The following is a 26822-nucleotide window of genomic DNA, read 5'->3' as shown; positions in this document are numbered from 1 at the left end:
CCTTTTTTTTCAATTTGCAGGCAGCTCTGAATTCCTACAATTGCTAGGTAGTTTAATGTGTTATGGTACTTATTATACATTGTTAAAATGGGGCATAATGCTACATGCTTGCAATATTTTATCCCCTAAGACAGTTATACAGTACAAGCTAGTGCTCTGTGATATTACTGATAGTAAACTAGTTACAGTTCATGAACTATGTTCTTCCAAACTCTTATTTCATTGCAAGGACCGCCCCTCCCCTTCCTGGTAGTAAAGAGATCCCGAGGTGGGCAGATGGGGGGAAAATGGGACACAGAGGCATGTTCTCTGCCTCATGACATCCGCTCAGCCCCCCGGATCAGGTAGCCTACTTTTTTTTACATTTTTTGAGCCCACCTCATGCTCTCTTTAACACCCCCCAACCCCCCCGTGCAGATCTTGTAAACACTTCAGCAAGAATGGAGTACAGGGTACATTTTAGTTTTTTGTATTTTAAAAATAGTAGTATTGGTCAGTTTTGTATTGTAAATGATAGAGTTTATATGCTCCTACTTTAAAATAGAACTAATATCAATAATGCAGATACATTACTGATTATAGCTTCACTTTAAGTTACTTTAAGTGAACTTTACATTTAATTTTTTTTTTTGTAACCATGCCATAGTATATGGCTGGCCACAGTCTTTTGTGCACAAACTCATCTTCTTGAATTAGTAATTAGCTGTAGATGGCAGGAATCCTGGTTGGCTGCCTTTGTATATGCACATAAAAAGAACACGGGGGTAAAAAGGTTTTATTGAAACATATCCTGACTTTCAAAGGTGCGGAAACATTCTGTCATGTAACATTAGTGTGACACTCTAGCATATCTTTACTGCTTACTTACAACAGTAGTTACAGGCAAAGTAGATATACTATATTTTGCAGAAAAGTAAGACCTTTAAATACATGTAAGTTAAGGCACGTACCCACAATGCGACTTTTCACAGCAATGTTTTACTTGACATGCGATTGTTTCTGCGATTTCAAAATGTGGGTGCATTTAAACTAACAATGTTTTGCAACGTGCGGCAATTATGACCATCACGGTCCCGAACTTTAAGATGCCCAAAGACTCCCGTGCAAAATGCCGGTATCGTTTGAACTCTCGTTCGCGCCCGTCGCGTGCCGTCATATGTTCCCACAATAAGAAAATTGATTGAGGAATGCTCATTTGTAGGGTAGCATGGGTATGGATTCCTCCATCCATCTTCCGGTGTGTGTGTGTGTGTGTGTGTGTGTAGCTTTAAGAACCATCTCAGGATGATCTTAGTTGGTTGGATATTGCTCTGTCACGCCATTCAAAGCAATTCAGTAAGATTCTGGTACGTTGACTGGACAGGCCTTCCATGGTAGCTGGGACTCCTAATACCTGCTATTTCTCTATACATCTTTTACACAGTTTGGGTTATTTGGGATCATGGCCTTGATGATGATGAATAGAGTTGGTACTAATTATACAAAGGAGAAAAATAATGGCAGCAGTCTTTGTTCAGTATGCATTTCACATGCAAGTCCCCAACTTTCTATGTTCCAGAATTATCCAAAACCATCACGGACATCCATATCTGACTGAGATTGAGACATTCTGGTAACATATGGCATATAGTAATTGCCTTATGCCGTATATGCGTTCTCTACGGTTTTTAAGTAGACAAGCAGACAGGGCCTAAATTTAACACTAACCTCCCCAACAGATCTAAAGGTCACTGAAAGGACAACTGAAGTGAGACGGATGTGGAGGCTGCCATATTTATTTCCTTTTAAGCAATAAAAGTTGCCTGGCTGTCCTGCTGATCCTCTGCCTCTACTTTCAGCCATAGACCCTGAACAAGCATGCAGCAAATCAAGTGTTAGACATTATTGTTAGATCTGACAAGATTAGCTGCATGCTTGATTCTGGCGTTATTCAGATACTACTGCAGCCAAGTAGATCAGCAGGGCTGCCAGGCAACTGGTATTGTTTAATAGGAAATAAATATGGCAGCCTCCATATTCTTCTCACTTCAGTTGTCCTTTAAGTTTTTGTATAGAGTTTTGTGCAGAGGAAAAAAAGAGATTGCCGCTAGTAGAATATTGCTAAAATTAGCAATATTCTACTGCTGATTCCGATAGTAAAATATCAGTAATGTTTACGGATATTTTACTATGGCCAAACCTAACACTACTCCTACACAGAACCTTCCCCCTACCGACGCCCTACTCCCCCAGTGGTGCCTAACCTGGTGGTGCATAAACCTTTGACTGCCTCATCATAACCCCCCTAGAAGTGCCTAACCTTAACCCCCCCCCCTCGCCTAAACCTTAACCCCCCACAATTTGCAGCAAAGAAATTACATTTGGGTGCCGAGAGGCGCTGATGCAAAGCTGCGATTGGTGGCAAAGAAGCTAAATTTTGACGCCCTGTGGTTCCCGATAGAATGATGGGTGCCGAGGCATTCAAATATGCACATTGTGGCATCACATAGGGGGCACGTAGCCGAAATTCACCTTCACTGCTGCATAACTTGGCGATTATGAAATCCACGATTTGCGACAAAGAAGGTACATTTTGCTGCTTTTATACTAGGAGCCTATGGCTTGCCATTTTTTTTCTGTAATTTCTACTGCGCCTTTTTTCCTGATTGGGTCATGGTGGCTGCACTTATTATATGACTCTGGCATATAGGTTAACTTGTTATGAGGGTCATTGTGGGGGCTGAGTGAGTGGGTAGGGCCCTCAAGGTTTAACTGCAAGATCCTATATCTCCAACATAGTTCTGTTAATTATAGTGAACAACTTCGACGTTAAAACTTATTCAAAGACATGTTAAACTCAGAATGCAAACAAGAAGCAGCAGGTGGGAAAATGCCCTGAAAATACTCCACTCCCTGAGGACTCCGATATTAATTTGCAGATCATGGCCCTGCAGGATGATCCAAGACTGGGTGAGTCTCAGATTCACTCTGTAAATAAAAGCTTCATTTCATATCTGGCTGCTGATCCTGTAATGTTTACAAAAGGACTCACCTAAAGGAAGTCGAGGCAAAAGTGCAGCATTCGTCACCACATATATACAATTACTGCTTTCCTGAGCATTTATTAATACTTAATAAGGTGCTGCTGGTTCTGAGGTTACATGAGAAGATATCAGACCTTGCGTGAATTATTTATCGTTGCAGGAACAAATGAAGACAAAATACAGGGAAGCTGCACTGAGACGCACACAGGTACACATGCACTTACTGAACAAGTAAATGAATAGAACACAACAGAGAAACCTTTCCTATGGATGAGCTGCAGAAAAAGTTAAACCAGAGATATGCAGAAAGACCCAGAAAGGTGAGATTTAAGATCTCTTCTGCATACAGTGGCCGGGTGCTCAAACAGGTCTTTGAAGATGGCCAGGAACTGGAGTCGCCGGATGAAGAGTATCCCCATAGTTTTCTGCATGACAGTTTTGAGTCGTCAGAACACTATTTCAGCTCAGGGGAAACTCATCCACAGTATTATCCAACAGCCCGACTGACAGCTAAGAGGATAAGTGTCTTCAGAGATGGGACCTCCTACAGACTAACTGGCGATCCACTGTTTTCCAGCGGCCATGGAGCTGACCAGAAAGTAAGTCCTGCATTCAGTAATGATTTGTCAATATCATGATGTTCTGTATCATAGAAAAACACCACTTCACATACAACTAAAAGCAAAGTGGTGCTTGCCTGAAACATAAGATGCAATATAGAGACCTCACCATGGGGTTGATTTGCCAAAGCTGGAGAAAATAAGTGGTCCAGCAAATTAAGTTGGTTTAAAACAAAAAAAAAAGTGCAGTGGGTGCTCTATTTAACTACAATGGCACAAAAGCTAATTCACTATCTTTTAATCAGTCCTTCCACTATTCTTTTGAGGCCGTGTACACCCTGAGAACTCACGTCGCCAGTCAGGGATCAGGACCTGATCCCCTTGGGTGACATCGATGGGCCGGGCTGCACACATGCATGTCAGTTGTGTAGCTGACAACACGCTGAGTTACTATGCAGGGGGGCAATGGAGATAGGATGAGCGGCGTGAGCGCACTGTCAAGAGGCGGACAGGGGAGCGGTGCAAACAATGGGATCGGCGTAGCTGGTGGTGAGTAGATCCGCCATCGGATCGCTTTCTGATTGGGGTCGCTGGCTGCCCTGGACGCCTGATTATCAGCTGAGGCAGTCGTTATCGGCCGCCTCAGCTGACTTAAAGAGGAACTCTAGTGAAAATAAATGTAATTAAAAAAAGCTTCATTTTTATAATAATTATGTATAAGTGATATAGTCAGCGTTTGATCATTGTAAAATCTTTCCACTCCCAGATTGATATTCTGACATTTATCACATTGTGGCATTTTTACTGCTGGTAGGTGATGTCAGTGGAAGAAGAAGCTGCTTGCTTTTTTTGGCAGCTGTAAACCGCTGTTTTTTCCATGCAACAAGGCTCCCACAGTGTGATGTCAGAACCATGGTCCTGACATTACACTGTGAGAGGAGTTTCACCACAATATCAGCCATGCAGAGCCCCCTGATGATCTGTTTGTGAAAAGCAAAAGATTTCTCATGGGAAAGGGGGTATCAGCTACTGATTGGGATGAAGTTCATAGTTCCATTCTTGGTTACGGTTTCTCTTTAACTCAGGCATGTGTATGAGGTTTTAGACTGGGCTTACACTGGTAACTTGTAACATCTGATATGTTTTAACTGATTCAGTTGCTCATCAGTTGCTGTGCATTTTCATCTGCTTTTCTATGTACATAACGCACACAGAAATGGATGCAACAGTATGTTATCACAAAGCATGCGTTACAGCAAATAGATCTAAACTTGCCCATTACAAGAAACCAGACACATTTTCAAGTGCAGGTTATTTGCATATTGCGTTATGATGCTCTGCAGCACTACCAGTGTAAACAGGCCCTCATTGTCTAATAGCAGACACTGTTTAAAAAAGATATCATATGAGCTGAGAGTGAAATGGCAAACGCTGTGATATTAAAGTAAACCTAAGATGGGATTAAGTTCCATGGTACTTGCCTGGGGCTTCTTCCAACCCCCCAGTAGCATTGAAGGTTCCTTGGTTTCCTCCCAATCTGCTTCAATGTGCCCCTCCAAAAGATCTCTTATTGCGCATGTGCATCTCTTGCTGCGCGCTTCCTCGATGGCAGTTTAAATCTTTACTAAGGCCCGAAACACACCAGAGGAGTTTTTCTGAGCGTTTTGAGTTTTTAAATCTGCTGCTAATGTTATCCTATGTGTCTGTGCACACTGGAGCAATGAGGTTTTGTAAAAAACCCCATAGCATTACATTGGGAAGAGCTTTTGAAACCTCTAAAAGCTCTTCCCAATGTAATGCTATGGGTTTTTTTACAAAACCTCATTGCTCCAGTGTGCACAGACACATAGGATAACATTAGCAGCAGATTTAAAAACTCAAAACGCTCAGAAAAACTCCTCTGGTGTGTTTCAGGCCTAACTGCGAATGCACAGAGCCCTTCCAGCCACAGGAGTGTGATTGAGGAGGCGCAAGGCTGGGGCCGCGCATGGGCAGTGACCTTAGGCCGTTTCACACACATTACAATTGCAGTTGTCTTGTGACTATGTGACAATACGATCAATGAAGCAATTTTAAAATACTGTAAAACTGTACACTAAAGTCAAACATGAATGCATGAACTGCATCTCCATACACAGGGCTTTGGATTCACTATACGGCTCTTTATGTAGATAACACACATAATGTATACATTTGTACTAATTTTTGGCTTCCTGTTATTCAGACCTCAAAAACCTCAGACCGAGACCGTTTCATGCATCTCCATCCTAACTTGTTTCACTGTTGAAAGTTACCTAGTTTTGGGAACAAGTATCCAATATAACTGGCAGTTAGCTTACCTGGGGGGAACCTAGTCTCCCAGGAGAATGAAGGTGCAGTCTGTGTCCCATTCCACTGAGGGGCAGTTGTGAAAAAATGTACAGTACTGAATTTAGAGATATATAAATTATTGAAGTAAACCTGTAGCATCCAGTGTTCTCATTGACACCACCACCACTTCCGAAGAGTCACTACTACTGTTGATAGCTAGATAAAATAGAGTTTTATTTGCAGGTATTAGTACCAGTGAGGTTAGGTCTCCTGCCCTTCTGCAGGGGTGGTGGCAGTTCTATACCCTGAAATAGTGTGTAATTTGTGTTACTGCAACTCACAAGCTCACTTCTAGCCTGTCTACTGCCAAAATGCCAGTGGTTTCTGCGCACCGATTGCGACCACAGATTGCATGGTCTGTGTGCTGGGATCGATTGGAAGACATTGTGCGTTCTGGCTACTAGGGGGCTTGTGACAGGCCGGGCCAAGACATAGGCTTGAGAGGTGCAAGCCTTTGGATGCCACCCCCACTGTCCTCCAGTCTGAGTTGCGAGTGGAGCAGAGTACTCTATACATTTCTGGTTTCCAAAGCGCATCCAGCTCCTTCTTCCCACTGCTGCTTAGCTCCATGCCTGCAGGCAGAATCTCATTATATGACTCATCGGTGCATATCGGCAAGTGACATGGTGAGGGATGCTGGCGGGAGCTATGAAGACTGGACATGGGGCAGCGCTGAGGAGAAGGGGGGATGTGGTTTGGGAACATGAAAGGGTGAGCATGAATGACACTGCTCTGCTCAGGGATTGGCACATCTGATAACAATATTTTCAGTAACTCTCCACAGCAGCTGCACGGCAAAACATCAGACATGTACTTGACAACCTTGGGGTGGGACAGCTGCCTTGAGAACCTGAATATGAAATGTGGCTGTGTTTTAACCGTTTTATTTGCAGGTATTAGTATCAGTGAGGTTAGGTCTCTTGCACTTCTGCAGGAGTGGTTGCAGTTCTATACCCTGAAATAGTGTGTGATTTGTGTTACTGTAACTCACAAGCTCCCTTATAGTCAGTCTGCTGCCAAAAGTCCAGTGGATTCAGCGCACCGATTGCGACCACAGATTGCATGGTCTGTGTGGTGGAACCGATTGGAAGACATTGTGCTGTCTGGCCACTAGGGGGCTAGTGACAGTATTTGGCAGTGTTTGGGCTCTGTGTTGTGTTGAAAGTATCTCAGATAGTGCTATCGAATTAGCCCTGTCGAGAAATGAACCAATTCGTTGGTTGCTAGCTGAATGCAACATATTTTTTATATATACAGAGAGACTGTGTAGCCCAGTACCCCTACCCAAAAGTTTTTATTTTATTTGGCATGAAAATGTCCAGGAACTACAAGAACATGCACCAAGCAGATCTGGAAAATCTTTGTCAAGCGAGGGGCATTGACATCCTCCGCAAGACAAAACAGGACATGATAAGAGACTTGTTTCAATGGGATACCCAACAACTGTGGGAGGGGGATGTGTCTGCTGAGGTGGACACCAGCCAATCTCACTCAAGTCGAGGAAAACCAGAGACTGAAGATCCTATGCGTACAGAGGTTGAGAATCCTGAAGCCCTGCTACAACGACTACGCAGGAGACCGGCCAGTACTGGACTGTCCATTTGTGCTGACCTGGTAATGCAGCAGGCATTACAAAAGCTGATGGACACTGACCTGGAAAAGTACCTGCAGTACATGGTGGAGCAAAAGCGTAAAGAACGCCAAGCCACTGTTGCAGAACACCAAGCTACTGCTGCAGAATGCCAAGCGCATGAGGAGCGCAAAGCTGCAGAACTTCAAGCGCATGAGCAACTCCAAGCTGCGGAACGCCAAGCAGAGAGGGATGCCGCCGAGCGGGAGCGCCAGCATGAACTGAACATGGCCAAGGTACAACAGGCCAGATGGAGTTCATCGCCCAGCCTCTCTACTGAAGGAGCCGCATCACCTGTAAGTGCAAAGTTTAAATTCGTTACTATTGAAAAGACACTGATATTGACTTGTTTTTGTGATCCTTTGAAAAAGCATGCAGTCAGTATCTTCTGTCCCAAGACCAGTGGGCCAGACATCTGACACCTTTGCTGCGCTACAAAGCGCTTGATGCTTTTGCTGAGTTACCTGTGGAAAAAGACAATAATTATGTGGCTATAAAAGATGCTATCATTGCCAAATACCAGCTGACGCCAGAAGCCTATCGCTAGAAGTTCAGGTCCTGGCAGAAAAAGCCTACGGATTTATCCGTATGTGGTCAGCAGTTTACGCACCACATGCCGCCAGTGGACTGTAGGCCTCGCCAAAGGGTCTTATGATGTCCTGGAGGACTTGATCGTACTAGAACAGTTTCTGAACATTTGCCCTGCTGAGGTACGACAGTTTGTTCTGAAGCCGAAGCCTGAGTCAGTGACTGCTGCTGCAGACCTCGCTGAGACCTTTGTGACTACCCGGCTGCCTGACACACGCAGAACTGCACCATTTAGCTTGGGCGGGGGTCCGCCGAATACCCGGGCCGACCCTCCTGCCTCTGTGAGCCCTCCACCACAGGGGCCACTCAGTGCAGCTGCTGTGCCCAGGCCTGAGCAGGTCACCTGCGAACACACTGTAACCAGCGCAGGAAATTTGGGGGCAGCGCAGGAGATTTGGGCGCAGCCGGCGCCACCATAGGCCGTAATGAGAATTACGGCTATAGCACGCACAGGGAGTAACTTCAGCGCTGTCAGAAGACGGAGCTGAAAACACTTTTAAAACATAATAATTCGGCTTCCAGTTGCTGGAAGCCGAATTATTTCATTCCCCACTATCCATGGCGGCCTGGAGTGGGAATAGTATTTAATACGGCCGGGACTTGTGCGGCAGCAGGATCAGCCATATACTGGCTGAATCCTGCGCTCAAGTCTCCAGCGATGTTATCTCTTGTACGCGTCACCTGTCACTACTGTCGCAAGCCCAGCCACATGAAATTCGACTGTCCTGAGTGGAGGCAGACACCACCAGCACCCCCAGTACTTCACCCACGGCAGATGCAACCAACCAGCGAACCACAGCCTGGATCTCCAGAGTTTGTTTTGTTTGCCCGCGGAAAGGAAATCTGCAACCGAACCGACCAGCAGCAGCCTGTTAGAGTGAACGACAAGATTGTCACTGGATTCCAAGACACCGGAGCAGACATCACGTTAGTTCACTCACACCTTGTTCCAAAAGAGAGCATCAGCTCCAACCGATCCCTTGCCCTTACTGGAGTGAAGGGCACCCTTTTACACATAGCCCAAGCGAGAGTGAAGCTCGACTGGGGGGGTGGGGGTTCAAGAAAGGATTGTTGGGGTTGTGGATGATCTCCCGGTCCCTGCATTGTTGGGGACCGATTTGGGCAAGCTTGTGTCCTACTATGAACCTGCCGTAACCGCCTCGACGCTCACAGAAGGAGATGGACTCTCTGCCCACCACCAGGTACTTTAAACACTGGGGGGAGCACCAGGGGGAGGTAGGTTGAAGGTGCCCAGTTCAAGGGTACCGGGTTCAATAGTACCTGAGTGAAAGGTACCTGTGTTTGATGCACTAACTGTTGTGATGAAAATGTAACTGTACCTGTCACTGTCAATAACGCATGTGTCAATGAAGTGGGAAATGTCACTGATTGTAGTGTTAATGTTGTACCTGAGCTAGCCGTCACTCAGAGTGCTGCAAGGGATGTGGACTCAGTGCTGGACTTCTCGTCCCGTGCTGACCCCAGAAGTAGAAGCTTTCAGCTGTTGACCTCATGTGACATGAGCCAGCTGGCTGAAACTGACCGTGCAGCATTCACAACAGCACTACAAAGTGACCCAAGCCTGGAAGCGCTCAGGCAGCAAGCTTCTGAGCCCCTCGCAGATGGGGCTGCTTTCAAGGTGTAGTGGGAAGGTGGGAGACTGTACAGTGAGTCTGTACAGCCCACTGCAGGTAACCCACTTGCGTATACCAAGTGGCTCGTGGTACCGAGTGCATACAGGGGGCACATGCTGCACTCCGCACATGACAGCCCACTGGCCAGGCACTTGGGGGTGTGCAAGACACTGTATTCGAAAACAGTTTTATTGGCCCAGGATGAACATGAATGTAGCAAAACACTGCAAGACATGTGCAGTCTGTCAGGAGCTGGAAAGGTCCAGGGATTCCCGCGGGGTTCCCTTATGTCCACCGCCACTTAGCAAGAAGTCCTTGCGTGAGGTGGCTGTTGATATACCTAACCTGACCCACTGCCCGTTGTCAGCAGTCCTGACAGACCCCACATCCGACACGGTGGCGTGTCCAAAAAGGTCCATGTCGGGTCAATCCCGAGGGTAAAGGAAAGCGACCTGTCCAGGTAAACCGAGCCGCAGGCTCCAATGAGTTTTCCCGCCATACTGGCAGCTTGAGACCTGTCAGCCAGATAAGCGGCAACGCCACACATCTTGTGGATGCATGGCTTATGCCTCTATTCTCGGGGGAGGTGTCATGGAAGAACCGTGAGAAAAGAAAACGCCATCGCAATCGGTTTCCTGCACCGTCTGTCATGGAAGTGCCAGATCATAATTGGATGTGTAGGTCCTTGCAGTCAAGCCTGGGGGTCTGTTTTTTTCATAGCTGTTAGCAGAGTTCTTTTCAGGAGAGCCAAGTATGCTTTCTGATAAGACCTGTTTGCGTAATTAATTTGATCAAAAGAAGTTCCTTCATGGGCCAGTGACACCCAAGTGTGAACATGCCCTTTGAAAGGATACCATTTGGTGATCCCAGCAAAAAGCGAGCATCCCACACAGCAGGTCTCCAGACACGGCGGAGCCTTCCCATCAGCTTTAACCTTTTCACCTCAAAGGGTTTTTCCTGTTAAAGGGAAGGTTCAAGCAAAATGAAAAATTAGTTTCACTTACCTGAGGCTTCTACCAGCCCCATGCAGCCATCCTGTGCCCTCGTAGTCACTCACTGCTGCTCCAGTCCCCCGCTGGCAGCTTGCCGACCTCTGAGGTCAGCGGGACACATTGCGTACATTTTTACGCATTCCCGCTGGTGCAGGAACATTAACACATACATTTTTACGCGTTACTGGTTCAATGCGTAAATTTTTACGCATTAAACTACTAACGCATAAAAAAGTATGTGTTAATGTTCCTGCACTAGCGGAAATGAGTAAAAATGTACGCAATGCGTCCCGCCGGCCTCCGAGGTCGGCAAGCTGCCAGCGGGGGACTGGAGCAGCAGTGAGTGACTACGAGGGCACAAGATGGCTGCATGGGGCTGGTAGAAGCCTCAGGTAAGTGAAACTCATTTTTTTATTTTGCTTGGACATTACCTTTAAAAAACCAGAGCAATTTTAGTGCTCCTTCCATTCATTCACCTATAACTTTACTACTACTTATCACAACGAAACAATCTATATCTTGCTTTTTTGGCCACTGATTAGGCTTTCTTTGGGGGGTACTTTTTGCTAAGAATTATTTTATTCTAACTCAGTTTTAATGGGAATAATAAGAAAAAAATTGCAAAAAATTCATTATTTCTCAGTTTTCGGCCATTATAGTTTCAAAATAAAACATGCTACCGTACTTAAAACCCACACATTTTATTCACCCATTTGTATTGGTTACTGCAACGTTTAAAATTTTTCCCTAGTACAATGTATGGCGCCAATATTTTATTTGGAAATAAAGGTGCATTTTTTAAGTTTTTGTGTCTATCCCTAATTACAAGCCCATCATTTATAAAGTAACTGTAGTATACAGTTTTTTGTATACATATTAAAAAAGTTCAGTCCCTAAGGTAACTATTAATGTATTTTTTTTAATTTGTAATTTTTTTCATTAAAAAAATACAAAAATGGTAACTTTAGGGGAGTGTGGGAGGTCAGGGATTAATTTAAAAAAAAAAGTGTAATTAGGGATGATAAACTGAAAAAAAAGAGGATGTAATATTACAATTTGGCCACAAGATGTCCTCAGTGGTGACTTCAGCTCCGTACTGTTAGTACAGAAACGGAAGCACTACGTGCACGGGATTCATGAATGGCAGAGACATCTGAATAGACGGCTGCAGCCATTCACAGGGGAACTTAGATCAACGAATGGGAATTATTTTTCCATTCATTGATCTAGCAGCGGGTGATTGGCGGTAATGAACGGTGGTACTGAGTGGGGGGAAGCGGCGGGAGGGACATAGTACCTACGCCCCTGCACAGAGTTGTGGCATTTTGCAGGGGCGTAGTTACTCGTCCCGGGGGAGGAGAAAAGGTTAAACATAAATGTAATATTTGATTTTAGCTTGTTTAAGGAATACCGTTTATATGAGAGGTACGAAAGTTATATCATTCTGCTGGTCGAGATCTGGTGAACATTTTAATATTAAATTGATGCCACTGACATACCCAGAACCCGAGGTATTCCGATACTTCAAGACAGAATCTGCAACACCAACCACGTTTGATGTCATATGTACTGTCATATTCTGAGGATTCTGAATCTGTGACTGTTATGTGTGTGCGGGAAGCGTAAGCTGAGATATGGAAAGTGTCATATTTGGTGGGCACAAGAAACCCACCCAGAAGGTTAACTGCACCCTGTCCAGCCCCTGGGCTGAACCTGAGACCCCACTCAAAAATGTGGGTTATTCAAAACAACTTGACAGGGACTCCTCCCTGGAGTCCTCCAAATTCCATCATCATGAAAGCATGCTGCTGCTAGCCAGAGGACCATGTGGTTAGTAGCCATCTTGTCTGAACTTTACTCTGGAAACAAAAGAACTTCACGTGTGTTTTCCCAGAAAGGATATATTTTTACCTGAACCTAAGTATTCATATTTTCTTCCTTTTTTTATTTTTATGCTGCGCTACTATTGTCTCCATAATTGTTGATTTTAATTATTTTCTGTATATATTAATTATTTATATTGCAATAAGACTTCTAAAAGTCAGTTATTTTTCAGCTACGCCTACTATTCAACAACACAAAACAAATCCTAGCCTTCTGCAGAGTCGCTACTACTGTTGATAGCTAGTTAAAATAGAGTGTGTTTTAACCGTTTTATTTGCAGGTATCCGTATCAGTGAGGTTAAGTCTCCTGCCCTTCTGCAGGAGTGGTGGCAGTTCTATACCCTGAAATAGTGTGTAATTTGTCTTACTGTAACTCACAAGTTCTAGCCTGTCTGCTGCCAAAATTCCAGTGATTTCTGCACACCGATTGCACCAACAGATTGCATGGTCTGTGTGCTGGAACCGATTGGAAGACATTGTGCGATCTGGCCACTAGGGGGCTTGTGACTGGCTGGGCCGAGACATAGGCTTGAGAGGTGCCAGTCTTTTGATGATTGAGTCATGAGGGTGCACCCCTCTACTCACTGCCACCCCCACTGTCCTCCAGTTTGAGTTGCGAGTGGAGCAGCGAACTCTATCCATTTCTGGTTTCTAAAGCACATTCAGCTTCTTCTTCCCAACACATCCAGAATCTCATTATATAAATCGTCGGTGCATATCAGCAAGCCACATGGTGAGAGATACTGGCGGCAGCCATGAAGACTGGACATCAGGCAGCGCTGAGGAGAAGAGGGGGGGGGGGGGATGTGGCTTGGGAACATGAAAAGGTGAGCATGAATGACACTGCTCTGCTCAGGGATTGGCACATCTGGTAACAATATGTTCAGTAACTCTCCAGAGCAGCTGCACGGCAAAACAACAGACATTGACAACCTTGGGGTGGGACAGCTGCCTTGAGAACCTGAATATGAACTGTGGCCGCTTTGCTTATTTCTGCTGGAAAGGCTCCTGCTCTAAAGACCCAGCATGCTGCCACTGCATGTGTAGAAAACACTCTGATTGATAGGTACCCGATTCATAATCCTACATGTTCTATGATGCAGAGTTCCTACATGTTCTGTAGCATGCTGGGCTCACCAGCATGCTACAGAGATATTGCCTGACTAATGGTTTGCATTGAATTTGTATCTAGTTCTCCCAATGTTTTCTGTTCCTAGAAGCCAAATATTGCTATGTGTCTGTCCTGAAGGGTTGCAGGAAAAAATTTAAAGTGGCCATACATCAAGCGACTTGGTGGCCGATTGACCATCCGATTCCGATTATTATAATCGAATTGGGTGAAAATCGGTGCCACCAAGTGCATGCCCAATCGAAAATGACTTTCTCTTCTCCTGTATCTCATTTGTCCACTGTGATCAACGGAATTATCCGTGTTTTAAAAATGGCCAATACCCCATAACGGCTTCCTGGTCAGCACACTGTTAAACTGTAGTATCACCCACATGAGCCATAGGGAAACATGGTATTTACCTTGCACATTCAGTTGTAACTGACAGCTGCTGATATATAACTGACAGCAACTGGTATACTTCAGTTCTGGCAAAATATTGTCAGAACTGGAAGGGATCAGTGTAAGAAAAAAATGGTGAGATTCTGAGAGGAACTGAAGGTGAGGTAAGTATGTAATATTCATTTGATGTTACGTCATGTGTTTATTTTGAATAATTTTACTCACTTCAGGTTCCCTTTAACCCCTTGTCTCCATGCAGGCTGGGATAGCTAGAATGCGGAGCATCGGCCGTGTGGGGTTTTGCACCCTGAACTATACCAGCCTGCATGATTCATGGTATGAGGAAGGCCCTGGGGGTCTAATAACAGACCAATGGGGATCCTCCTGATCCCCATTGGTCTGATATTAGACCAATAGGGAGCCTTGGAGACAAAATTCAAAGATGCCTTTAGCATCAGCTATAGTTAGTATAGCTAGAGCCGCTCCGCCATGCCTTACTAATACCCCGTACTATTAGAGGGGGAGGCTTGGCCGCCTCTCTACCCCAGAGCTCCCCATACCATGGACCATGCGTACTTGTATAGCTCAGGGTGCGAAGCCCCACGTGGCCAGGGCTCCACATTCTAGCTATCCCAGCCTGCATAGGGGCAAGGGGTTAAAGAGGCTTGGGAAGGGGGGAAGGGACCCAACATCATTTTTTTAAAATATTTCCCACACTCTGAACATATATTTAAAAAAAATTGAAAATACTTTTATATACATGTTAATACATTATCTCTCATTTTAGCGCAGTAATTTTTCTACTTTTTTCATCTAACTTTATCAATTTTCTCAAAAACTATATGGTCTTTTTGAATTTTTTTCCGTCTTGTTCCCACTGCCCTCCTTAACATACCCTGCAAATTTGGTGTTTTTAACACATAAGGGGGCTTTGCTATTAACCGCTAAAGTCGGCAGCCGGTGAAACATTTCCCATACTCTGCACAAGAACTTTAAAATCGATTTTTTTCAAAAACTATAAGGTCTTCTTGAATTTTTTTTCCTCTTGTAACCACTGTCCTTCTCCACATACCCTTCAAATTGGTGTTTCTACCACATAAGGGGGCTTTACTATTAACTGCTAAAGTCGGCTGCCATTTAAAGTGGACCCAAATTAAAAATACAAAATTTCAGAAATAAAATCTATTTTCTAAATTATAATAATAAATAGCAGCCTTTTTTCAGCTGCATGATGACAAATATAAAATATTTTACATTTACTTCCTTTCATATTGCCGGGACAGAATCCAGCAGACTGATGGAGTAGGTGGTATCCGGCATAGGAGGAATTGCTAATGGCTGCCACCTGTATAACCCTAGTTATGAAAAGAGAAGGGTGAAAAGCATGCACTGAAATGCTCATAGGCTTGAAGGAGTGTTTATTTATATTTGTATGTGTCAGAGTGGTGCAACTAAATATTTTGAATTAAAAAAATGTTTGGTTTGGGTCCGCTTTAAAGGGACTCCGAGCTCACAATAAAAAAGAAAGTTGAACTCACCTGGGGCTTTCTCCAGTCCAGTGCTGGTCGGGAGGTCCCACGACGGCGTCCTGGCTCCTCTCCAACACCCCGATCCGGAATGGCTGACAGGCCGCAGCCCGGGCGACACTCTCCCGAGTGTCGGGCTGCTCCTTCCGCGTATGACGCGGATGACGTCACACGCCGGCCGCCTCGCGTCATCACGGCGGCCGGCGTGAAAGTACTGCGCATGCGCGCTTTAATCGCGCATGCGCAGTACTTTCACGCCGGCCGCCGTGATGACGCGAGGCGGCCGGCGTGTGACGTCATCCGCGTCATACGCAGAAGGAGCAGCCCGACACTCGGGAGAGTGTCGCCCGGGCTGCGGCCTGTCAGCCATTCCGGATCGGGGTGTTGGAGAGGAGCCAGGACGCCGTCGTGGGACCTCCCGACCAGCACTGGGCTGGAGAAAGCCCCAGGTGAGTTCAACTTTCTTTTTTATTGTGAGCTCGGAGTCCCTTTAAGTCTATGGAGCCCGCTGTGAACAGCCGGTTTGTGATAATTTGCGGTAAATTTGCATTCACGAACTGATAATTTGATGTTCGCTACATCACTATAAATGACTATGGTAAGGATTAGATTGCGAGCCCCTCCAAGGGTCAGTTAGGTGACAAGACAATATACTCTGTACAGCGATGCGGAAGATGTCGGCGCTATATAAATACTAAATGGGCAGCACGGTGGCGTAGTGGTTAGAGCTCTCGCCTTGCAATGCTGGGTCCCCGGTTCAAATCCCAGCCAGGTCAACTTCTGCAAGGAGTTTGTATGTTCTCCCCGTGTCTGGGTGGGTTTTCTCTGGGCACTCCGGTTTCCTTCCACATTCCAAAAACATACAGATGAGTTTTGGCTTCCCCCTAAAATTGGCCCTAGACTATGATACATACACTACATGATACATACATAGACATATGACTATGGTAGGGACTAGATTGTGAGCCCCTCTGAGGGACAGTTAGTGACGAGACAATAAACTCTGTACAGTGCTGCGTAATATGTCGGCACTATATAAATACTTAAAATAAATAAATAAAAATAAATACTAAATAATAATAATAATAATAATAATGATGATGATAATGATCTACACATTTTGTGGGGTTGTCCACACTTGTTTAATGGAAGTAGGTGGAAGCTAAGAAGGGAGGCTCCATGATGTTTTTGCAGGGGGATCCCATGATTTGTAGTCATGGCTCTGGGGGGAACATATCTTATAAATGTGATAAAATAAACTTGGATACACAAATACAAATATACGAAATAGAAATAACAGCTCTTTGATCATTATGCCACTGGACTTCTGATCTAGCCCGAATAAGTACAAGATACAAAACAAAAATCAAGAGGTGAGTCCAGTTGTATAATAGAAATATGTTCACTGATCATCACAATAACATAATGTTAGCAAAAGAGACAGTTTAAAACCCTAAAAGTGATGAGAAAACTTAGAGAGCGAGACCAGTTTTACACCTGATTGTTGCGTTTTGGTGCAATGCGATGCTCCTGCCACATCCCACATCAACGTAAAAAACCGAAAAGCATATGCCCCTGTGGCAGAGAGTGCCGACAGGGTCATATGCATACCGTCTTCCCCCTGTTCAGGGACATATTCCCTGCTGGTCATGAAGTATACTCAAAAGCAAAAGAACACCCCAATACTGCGCTCATATACAAGTAATAAATTGCAATAAACGTGGAAAATCAAGTCCAGGCAAGATATAGCCACTAATCAGTCTCTAATGGACAAGATTGTGTAGTGGGAGCGCTCTTCCCAGATGCGTGCACCATCAATAAAGTCTTAACGTAGATAGAAAACGGACAAGCGCTCAGGATAACTTGCACATCAGATAGCAGATGAAAGATAGGGCAATTAGCCCCCCTTCAGGGGGTGACTCACCAGATGTTGCGGCCTTCAGGGTATTGGCCACCCCGCAGCCTCACGATCAATCCACCAGTTTCAGTTGAAGTTCTGTATGAGCAAATAAAGAGTTCCTCATAGCGTAAAAGCATAAACTTCTAAAAGCTCAGCCCGCTTGGCTGGCAACTCCAATAAAAATGCAGACAAAAAAATCTCGATATCTTATTGCAACTAGTACTCTCACAAAATATTCACTACTAGAGCGGATTAGGGGGTGCAGGGGTCGCACTATGCTCAGCTGATGGCAAGGCGTACGCCTCTGCCTCTTAACTAATCCCCTAGGTGTATCGGGGAAACCCCATTTACTGGTGCTGATATTGTAGATAAAATTCAAAACTCTGCGCACATACAGTCAGCCGCGTCCGGCTGGTGCTGTGCGAATGACGTCACTCCGTAGCTCCGCCCAACGTTTCGTTGCCTTAGCAACTCATCAGGGGGGCTAATTGCCCTATCTTTCATCTGCTATCTGATGTGCAAGTTATCCTGAGCGCTTGTCCGTTTTCTATCTACGTTAAGACTTTATTGATGGTCATGAAGTATGGCTCTTGGATACCCGCCATTCTGCGCATGAGTGATGCTCCGCACTCCGGTGTTTACACTTACTGCATCACCAATAGACTTTCATTACCCCAAGTACGGTGCGTTAAGCGTGGTGCTTGCGGTAATGCGCTGAAGCCCTTGCATTGGATTGGTTACTTCAGGTGTGAAAGTCTCCATAGATTTTCATTGTATTTCAGTCACTTTGGTAAAATAGTGTTATGCAACACAGGTTTAACCTGTAAGTGTAAAAGGGGCACCAATGTTACTCCTAATATGTAATAATATGACTATGCCTGAAGGAACTGCATAGGCTGTTTTATCTGACCTCCTAGAAATGCCACCGGTTGCCATGCTGATAGATACACTACTACTAAGGGCTCTTTTCCACTAAGAAACACAATCACAATCGTGATCGTAATTGCGTTTTAAACCAATTTCCACTAATGTGATTGCGTTTGAGCTGCTATACTCATATAGTAGAGTAGAGCTCAATCGCAGAACGACGTTTGCTCTTGGGCCAAAATCCCTACACAATCGGATCACACATGGAAAGGGGCCATTTCCACTATTTTTTCTGTATCTTGCGTTTGCACGATCTGTTAGCAATCGAAATTAGATCTCAAAATGCAGGGTGGTGGAAAAGGGCCCAATACCTTCAAAATCACTGTCCCTAAACAAGTACACAAAGCAGGTGCTCTGATGTTAATTGCTGAATACTAGCTTTGGGTCACCAACTAGAAATAATACTTTAGGAAGCAGTCAGCATTGTAGCCTACACACACCTTTTGATTTCAAATTGCATGTTTATTTATGAAAGCTTTATATTCAGTCTGTTGCTTAGCTGGAGTCACTGAGAAGAAGCTTGGGGGCAGCTCAGCTGTGGGTTTTGGCTGTTTGTTACACACACTCTGGAGCGCCGTAACAGCAAAGCACTTGAAAGAAAATCTGCTGGACTTGGCAGCACTTTTAGGGTAGGAACACACTAGGCAGAATCGCATACGCGTTTTCCATAGCACATAGTGAAAAACGCATATGTGATTCTGCCTAGTGTGGTTCTACCCTCAAACTTTGTTTCACGTCCACAGCTGTCCTTAGAAAGGATTCAGGGCTTGTTCACACTATGAGCGTTGGTGTATTTTTTTAAGCGCTGGCTATTTTAGAGTTCGCCCTAAAAGCACTTGTGCAATGATTCCCTATGAGTGTGTGCACATATGAGCAGTTCGATTACGATTCGCTTCCAAAAGCGCTGCCTGTACCATTTTCTGAGCGCTTTGGCTCAATGGAAGGTATAGAGAAAATCGCTAAGTGCTTGAAAAATCGCTTTGTATAGCGATTTCTCGAGCACTTTTAAGAATAAATAGATTGTATTTATTCTTTTCAGGGTCAAAGAGTTCACTTCCTGACTGACTTCAGGAAGTGAAAATCTCAATCGTGCATCAAAAGCGCTTACACAAAATCACCCAACACTCAAAAAAAGCCAGGAATCGCTTGAAAAAAATTGCGCACAAAAACATTCAGCGTTTTGGATTTATAATGTGAACAAAGCCTAATTCTGTGAACAGAGTATGAGAAGAGGATCAGCTACGAGTCTTGTTCCAATTGATACGTTTTATGTTGAAGCGAACCTCCAGAGTATTTAACAAAATCCTGCAGCCTCCTAGTAAAAAAAAAAAAAAGTTAGGGCTGGAACCCACAGGAGCGCTTTTGGCAGCGTTTTGGCAGCGCTGCGATACGCCACCACTTTGCCAAAACGCTGGGCTAATGTTAATGGATGGGGCAACGGTACTTATCCGTTAGCCGGGCGCATCCGGCAGGTGGCGCAAATTACTATTCCCCCTCCAGGCCGACATGGATAGTAGTGAAAGATGTAACTCTGGTGGAGTTTTGTCTCCACCTAGAGGATGTGCCCGGCTAACGGATAAGTACCGGGGCAACCTCCACAGGAGCGTTTGCGTTTCCCAGAAACGCAAACGCAGGACCTGCAGCATTTTGGGAGCGTTAACGCTTCAATGTAAAGTATTGAAACGCTAGCGGAAACGCTCAGCAAAACCTAAACTGAGCGGTTTTGCTAGCGTTTTGCGGTTCAGCACACTGTAACAAAATGAAAAATAATTCACAGGACCAATCAGGATAAAAACGCGAAACGCAAAACGCTACGCAACCGCTGAGCAAAAAAATACAATGTTGCAAAACGCGACCGAAAACGCGCATGAATCCGCTTGCAAACCGCTCAGACAAAACGCTAGCGGTAGCGTTTCGCGTTTGCTGATTTCAGTGGGTTCCAGGCCTGATAGTTACTTAAGCAGTAGGGGTGATCAATGAGATGCAAATACTTCTGAAATTATGTAAATTTTTATGCAAATATATGCAGCTTGAAAAAGGACCATTCAATTTAAACCTAGGTTTAAATTGAATGGTCCATTTTCAAGCTGCATACATTTGCATAAAAATTTGCATCAACTCAGAAGAATTTGCATATGTGATCATCCCTACTAAGCAGCCTTGTCCCGCACCGAAGACCCTGCATCAAATGACTTCTGGCACCTGGCCCCACCTGTTTAGAATAAAGGCCATTTTAGGCCCACCCAAGTGTAAGGACACTGACAAACTAAACTATACACTGAAACTTCACTAGTCTGAACCCCATAGTGAGTGGGTGTCCAGATCCTTAAAGTGGAATGGGACACAGAGGCATGATCCATGAAATGCCTCTATGTCCCCATGCGCCACTCTTTGCCCCCCCGCACCGCGCTGTGAGCCCTAAAATTGCCATCATGAGAGACACAGAGCACAGCTTGCAGCGTCATGATCCCAGGGGTCACGGAAACTAGAAGATCGCTGGCCACAGCACTTGCGGCTACCTGATCCGCCCAGCCCCACAGATCAGGCAGTGTTATTATTTAATTAAAATTTGCAGCCTCGGGTTCTCTTAAAGGCTAGAAACACATTTAGCAGAAACACTTGCATTGCGAAAAATGCAGCGGTTTTGCCGCTAATGGTAGTCAATTGGCCGCATCAAAAAAAACGCATATTAACCTCCCTGGCGGTATGATTATTTCCAGATTTTTTTTTTTCCAAAAGTAGTGCAATTTTTTCACAAGCTGTCAGATCCTAAACCTCATACCGCTTGATAGATCTGTGGCAGCCCTGCACATTCCACACCTTCGACGGATCCAGCTTGGGATTACTGCTCCGAGCTGCGGATTTCCCTCCCAAGCCTGACTCTGGGTTACCGCTAAGGAGGGTAAAGAGACTCTGTAACAAAAAAAAAGTCCCCTGTGGGGTACTCACCTCGGGAGGGGGAAGCCTCAGGGTCCCAATGAGGCTTCCCCATCCCCTGTAGCTGCAGGCAATCCATCGCTGGCTCCCCCGAAATGTCCCGCACTCCTAGCTCAACAAGCCTGACAAGGCTTGATATATTCACCTTCCCTGGCTCCAGTGGGGGCGCTGTTGCTGCTCTCAGTGCGGAAATAGGTGGAAATAGCCGATCTCTGTCAGGTCTGCTCTACTACGCAGGAGCAGGAGGCTTGCGCCTGCGAAGTAGAGCAGACTGACAGCAATCGGCTATTTCTGCCTATCTCCAAGCGGAGAGCCGATACTGCGCCTGCGCTGGAGCTGGGAAAGTAAATATTTACATCCCCGCTGTTGGGAGGGGCACAGCAAGTCCGCCGTGGGACACAGGAGGACAGGGAAAGCCTCGATAGAATCCGGAGGCTTCCCCCACTCGAGGGGAGTACTCCCCAGGGGAACTTTTTTAGTTACAGGTTTTCTTTAAAAACACATATGCGTTTTAAAACATGCTTTTTTTTTTTAAACGCTCGTTTTGTTGCATAATTTTTAAAAACACATCAAAAACGCACATAATGAAAGTCAATGGCAAGGCAATGAAATGCGTTTTTCTATGCATTTTTTTATTGTTTTCTGATGCATTTCTGGTTCTTGTTGCATTCCTAGTGATTTGCATAAAACACAATTGAAAAAATGCATGGAAAATATGCATTTTGTATAAACGTACCGCAAACACGTAAAATGCAGGCAAAAGGCTAGAAAATCGCATATGCCAAAAAAAAACGCAAACGCACTAAAAACCCTTACATGACAGACTCGGCCTTTCACGCACAGCCATGTGTGCACCCAGCCTAAAGGACAACTGTAGTGAGAGGTATATGGAGGCTGCCATATTTATTTCCTTTTAAAAAATATCAGTTGCCTGGCAGCCCTACTGATCTATTTTCGTGTTCTCCCCAGAAATAGTTTCCAGCCGGGTGGCATGATAAAGTAGCCAGGTAGGGGGAGATGAGAGAATGTAGGGCCAGTGCTTTTGTGCGCAACATCGGTGAGCCGATGACAGCTGGGTGCTCATCAAAACTAGACTCTTGTCAGCTCTGACAATGTCAGAAACACCTGATCTGCTGCGTGCTTGTTCAGGGTCTAAGGCTAAAAATATTAGAGGCAGAGGATCAGCAAGACAGCCAGGCAACTGGTATTACTTATAAAGAAATAAAAATGGCAGCCTCCATATCCCTCTCATTAGGGCCCTTTTCCACTAGCAATCGCTAGCGTTCGCGCTGAACGCTAGCGATTCAGCAAAGTAACACATTTCCCCGGCGTTTGAAATCGCAATTTTGCTATGCACTGGACTGCATAACAAAATTGCGGCAAAAATCGCTCCGCGGCGCGATCGCGTTTAAGTAAAAAACGAATCACGTTAGTAGAAATTACCTACCGTGATTCCTATGTTAAAATACAAACTGTAGCGATTTTAAAATTACTAGCGATTTGCAATTCAGCATCGCATTCGCCGCTAGTGGAACAGTTGTCCCTTACAGTTGTCCTTTAAAGAGAACCAGAGACACTGGACAAACGATTTTATACATACCTGGGGCTTCCTCCAGCCCTATAAGCCTGGATCGCTTCCACGCCGCCGTCCTCCGCTGCCTCTATCCGCCGGTACCGAGACCCGTACTTTCGGCCAGTCGACGCAATCGCAGTGCGTCACTGCCGGCAGACGCGGCCAATTGTACGCAAGAACAGGGACTCCCTCCATATTCTTACGCATGCGCCTCCACACTACGCAGGCGCATGCGTAAGGCTATGGAGGGAGTCCTTGCTCTTGTGTACAATTGGCCGCATCCACCGGAAGTGACGGAACCTGGTAGCGGCAATAGAGGCAGCGTGGGAGCGATTCAAGCTTATGGGGCTGGAGGAAGCCCCAGGTATGTATAAAAGCTTTTTCATTTTTTTAATACAGTTCGTCTCTGGTTCCCTTTAAGGCTGGATTCACAGTGGCCAGTTGCATAATGCACGAGTTAAAATGAGTGTGAACTGCAATGTAGACTGGGCATATACTTTAATGCAAAGCCTGCATGCAGCAAGTTAGAATAACGCGATCCATTACTGTGAACAAACCCACAGAATTGTATGGGCAGTAAGTTGACATGCAGATTTTTCCTGCAACGCAACTGAGCACTGTGAACCTAGCCTAAGGCCTCAATTCACTAAGATTATCTCCTGTCTTTAATAACTCTTCTAGAGTTGTTACCATGGTGATAAGGCATGTAGTATTCAGGAAACATTTTACCTCAGGCAAACCTAAAGTTAACTCTTCTGTCTTTAAGTTAACTCTCCAATCCTTAAAATAACTCCAGAGTTAAAGACAGGCTGTTAATTAACTGCATGTGAAAATAACTACAGAGGAGGTAAATTAACTACAGAGGAGGTAACTTAACTACAGAGGAGGTAACTTAAGGAATGAAGAGATAAGATAACTCTCTCACTGGGTGGTGGTAAGTTTTCTCTTGCCTTATTATCTCCAGCATGATCTTAGTGAATTAAGGCCTTAAGTGCTTTATCTCTGGTCATCATCTGGCCACATATATAGATTATATGGTATGTCTCAGGATTCTCTGCTGTTGACACCTTTGTCATACATAAGTTGTATTTAAAATTAAACAAGAAATAAATGATGCTTATTTTACAACTGGCTATTTTACAACTGGCTATTTTACAACTGGCTATTTTAAAAAGTGTGTTCATTTTATGACAATGCCAATAATAAAAATTGTTTAAAAAAATAAAAATATGATACATAGACGTAGAGAAAGAACCGACTAACAAAAGCTCTCCCAATGTACGATAAAATATTAAGCTCTTTTTTACCTTAAAGTGGACCTGAACACAGAACTTCCTCTGTACGCTAAAAAGATACACAACAGCATAATAACCTTTAAAGAAAAACATTTATTTGTAACAGCTGATACAAATCCTGCAATACTTCTGCAGTGTATCTACTTCCTGCTTTCAAAGAAGCAAACATTGTTAACATCCTGTGTTTACAAATTAGCTGCTCTGCTGTGGCAGAGGAGATTCCTGAGCTGACACCGCTGAGAGATCAAATTACGGTGGTGATTAGTCACAGATGAGGGGGAATTAGACAGGCTAAACTCTCTAAATGCATGATACAGGGTGCACATGCAGGGCCACTCGGCTTTGATTTTTTGATTGCATTTCTATATGTTTTCCTTCTGTCCTGTGCAAGAGTTCAGGTCCACTTTAAAAGGAACCTGAAGTGAAAATAAACTTATAAGATAATGATTTGTACAGCACATAGTGTAGTATTGTGTAGTACAGCTAAGAAATAGAACATTTGTAGCTAAGATATGAGTCTTACGTTGTTTCCAGTACAGGAAGAGTTAAAGGAGTACTTAAGGGGGGGGGGGGGGAGTTTAACTTCTCTGAGGCTTCTGATGGTCCCCCGCAGACATTCTGTGCCCACGCTGGGACAAAATGATGCTGCAGTTCCCCACCACGGCTCACTTCCGGATTTTGCGACTGTAATGTCGCAAATCACAACACCTGCGCGGCCGCTGCCTCGATCCAGCTGACTGCAGGTGCAGTGAATTGCATCATTAAAGTCGCAAAAAATCCAGAAGTGAGCCACAGTGGGAACCGGAGTATCTTTTTGTCCCTGTGTGGCCACAGGCCCCAGGCAAGTTAAACTGTATCCCCCCCCCCTCCTTTGCAGTACTCCTTTAAGAAACATCAATTATCTATGCAAATGAGCTTCTCTGAGCTCTCCAACCAAACTTGAAGCATTTACCTCAACCCGTCTCGCATTCTTTCTTGTTTGTTAAGGTTTTACTGCTGGAAAGTTCAAAGGGTCAGAGTGTAGTTTGTAAACTGCAAATATTAGAGAATGATGCAATATTATAAAAATAAAGCTATACAACTGAAATAAAAACGAGACTTTTATTTGCTACAAATGTTCTATTAATTATCGGTACTACACATACAATTCATTATAGCCTACGTTTTTTTTCCGATTCAGTGTCACTTTAAGAAAAGTTAAAATGAGTGCAACTTTTAAGAGAAGGCAGGGTCTACATTTCACGGCAGGGTTTAGCAGGTTATCCATAACTGTATACAAGCAATACAATTACATTTTCTCTGCATTTTTTATAGACTTCCGATGTTATCGATTTTGGCAAAATCATCATCTACACCAATAATTTGAAGATCATAAGAACTCCAGTAATCAATAAAGAGGAGCCTGAAAGTCCAAAATGGTCACCCAAACAAAAACGAGCACTTCAAAGAGATTTACAGTACACATCGGTGGAAGACTACGAGACTCATGGAATCAAGTCACTGAATATTCAAGTAAGAATTTGATATACTCTCAAATGGAATTCCTAATATTAGGTTTGAGGGTTGCTGACAAATTGCTACAAACATATATCAGTGTTGCACATACATACACACACACACACACACACACACACACATATCAGTGTTGCCAACTCATCTAAGTTATACAGGTTCTGGGGCTTCTTACACATAATCAGTGCCTTAACTGCATCTACCTAGCCACGAAACCTGTATAATTCATCTGTGTCAGTAATTAAAGGGATGAGTTGGCAACACTGATATATATATATATATATATATATACATATGTATACACACGCACACAGGGCTGTGGAGTCTAAGTCGAATGGTCGGAGTAATTTTCGGTACCTGGAGTCCGTGGCTTCGTCGGATGATTTTTTGTTGTACTAACTCCACACCCCTTGTAAGTATTAACCTGCTGAGCGGTCTGGACGAGCTCAGCTCGTCCAACACCGCCAGAGGCTGCCGCTCAGGCCCTGCTGGGCCGATTTTCATCAAATAAAAAGCAGCACACGCAGCCGGCACTTTGCCAGCCGCGTGTGCTGCCTGATCGCCGCCGCTCTGCGGCGATCCGCCGCGAGCAGCGGCGAAAGAGGGTCCCCCCAGCCGCCTGAGCCCAGCGTAGCCGGAACAAAAAGTTCCGGCCAGCGCTAAGGGCTGGATCGGAGGCGGCTGACGTCAGGACGTCGGCTGACGTCGATGACGTCACTCCGCTCGTCGCTATGGCGACGATGTAAGCAAAACAAGGAAGGCCGCTCATTGCGGCCTTCCTTGTTTATTCTGGGCGCCGGAGGCGATCGGAAGAACGCCTCCGGAGCGCCCTCTAGTGGGCTTTCATGCAGCCAACTTTCAGTTGGCTGCATGAAATAGTTTTTTTTTAATTTAAAAAAAAACCTCCCGCAGCCACCCTGGCGATTTAATCAGAACGCCAGGGTGGTTAAGTAGGTTTTCT

At 44.7% G+C, this 26822-nt stretch overlaps 2 protein-coding genes across 15 annotated transcripts in view; one reads left to right on the top strand and one right to left on the bottom strand.

The window, feature by feature from the left end:
- SH3RF2 (SH3 domain containing ring finger 2) overlaps nucleotides 1-26822 on the bottom strand; it is a 477535-nt gene that overhangs the window by 322208 nt on the left and 128505 nt on the right. For 10 of the 12 annotated variants that reach the window (XM_068277518.1, XM_068277521.1, XM_068277522.1 and 7 more), the window contains one exon: nucleotides 25302-25381. The exons of the other annotated variants lie outside the window; for them this stretch is intronic. The gene's annotated coding sequence lies outside the window, so the exon portion shown is untranslated. The remainder of the gene's footprint in view (nucleotides 1-25301; nucleotides 25382-26822) is intronic. 12 annotated transcript variants of the gene reach the window in all.
- Nucleotides 1-26822, top strand: part of GRXCR2 (glutaredoxin and cysteine rich domain containing 2) — a 167187-nt gene that overhangs the window by 136920 nt on the left and 3445 nt on the right. For all 3 annotated transcript variants that reach the window (XM_068277532.1, XM_068277533.1, XM_068277534.1), the window contains 2 exons: nucleotides 3184-3622; nucleotides 25664-25861. In XM_068277532.1, coding sequence (XP_068133633.1) covers nucleotides 3290-3622; nucleotides 25664-25861 — 531 coding nt within the window. In that variant the 5' untranslated portion in view covers nucleotides 3184-3289. The remainder of the gene's footprint in view (nucleotides 1-3183; nucleotides 3623-25663; nucleotides 25862-26822) is intronic.

This window comes from Hyperolius riggenbachi, chromosome 3 (assembly GCF_040937935.1).
Source record: "Hyperolius riggenbachi isolate aHypRig1 chromosome 3, aHypRig1.pri, whole genome shotgun sequence".
In the NCBI taxonomy this organism is placed as follows: domain Eukaryota; kingdom Metazoa; phylum Chordata; class Amphibia; order Anura; family Hyperoliidae; genus Hyperolius; species Hyperolius riggenbachi.
This window is presented reverse-complemented; position numbering and strand designations above follow the sequence as displayed.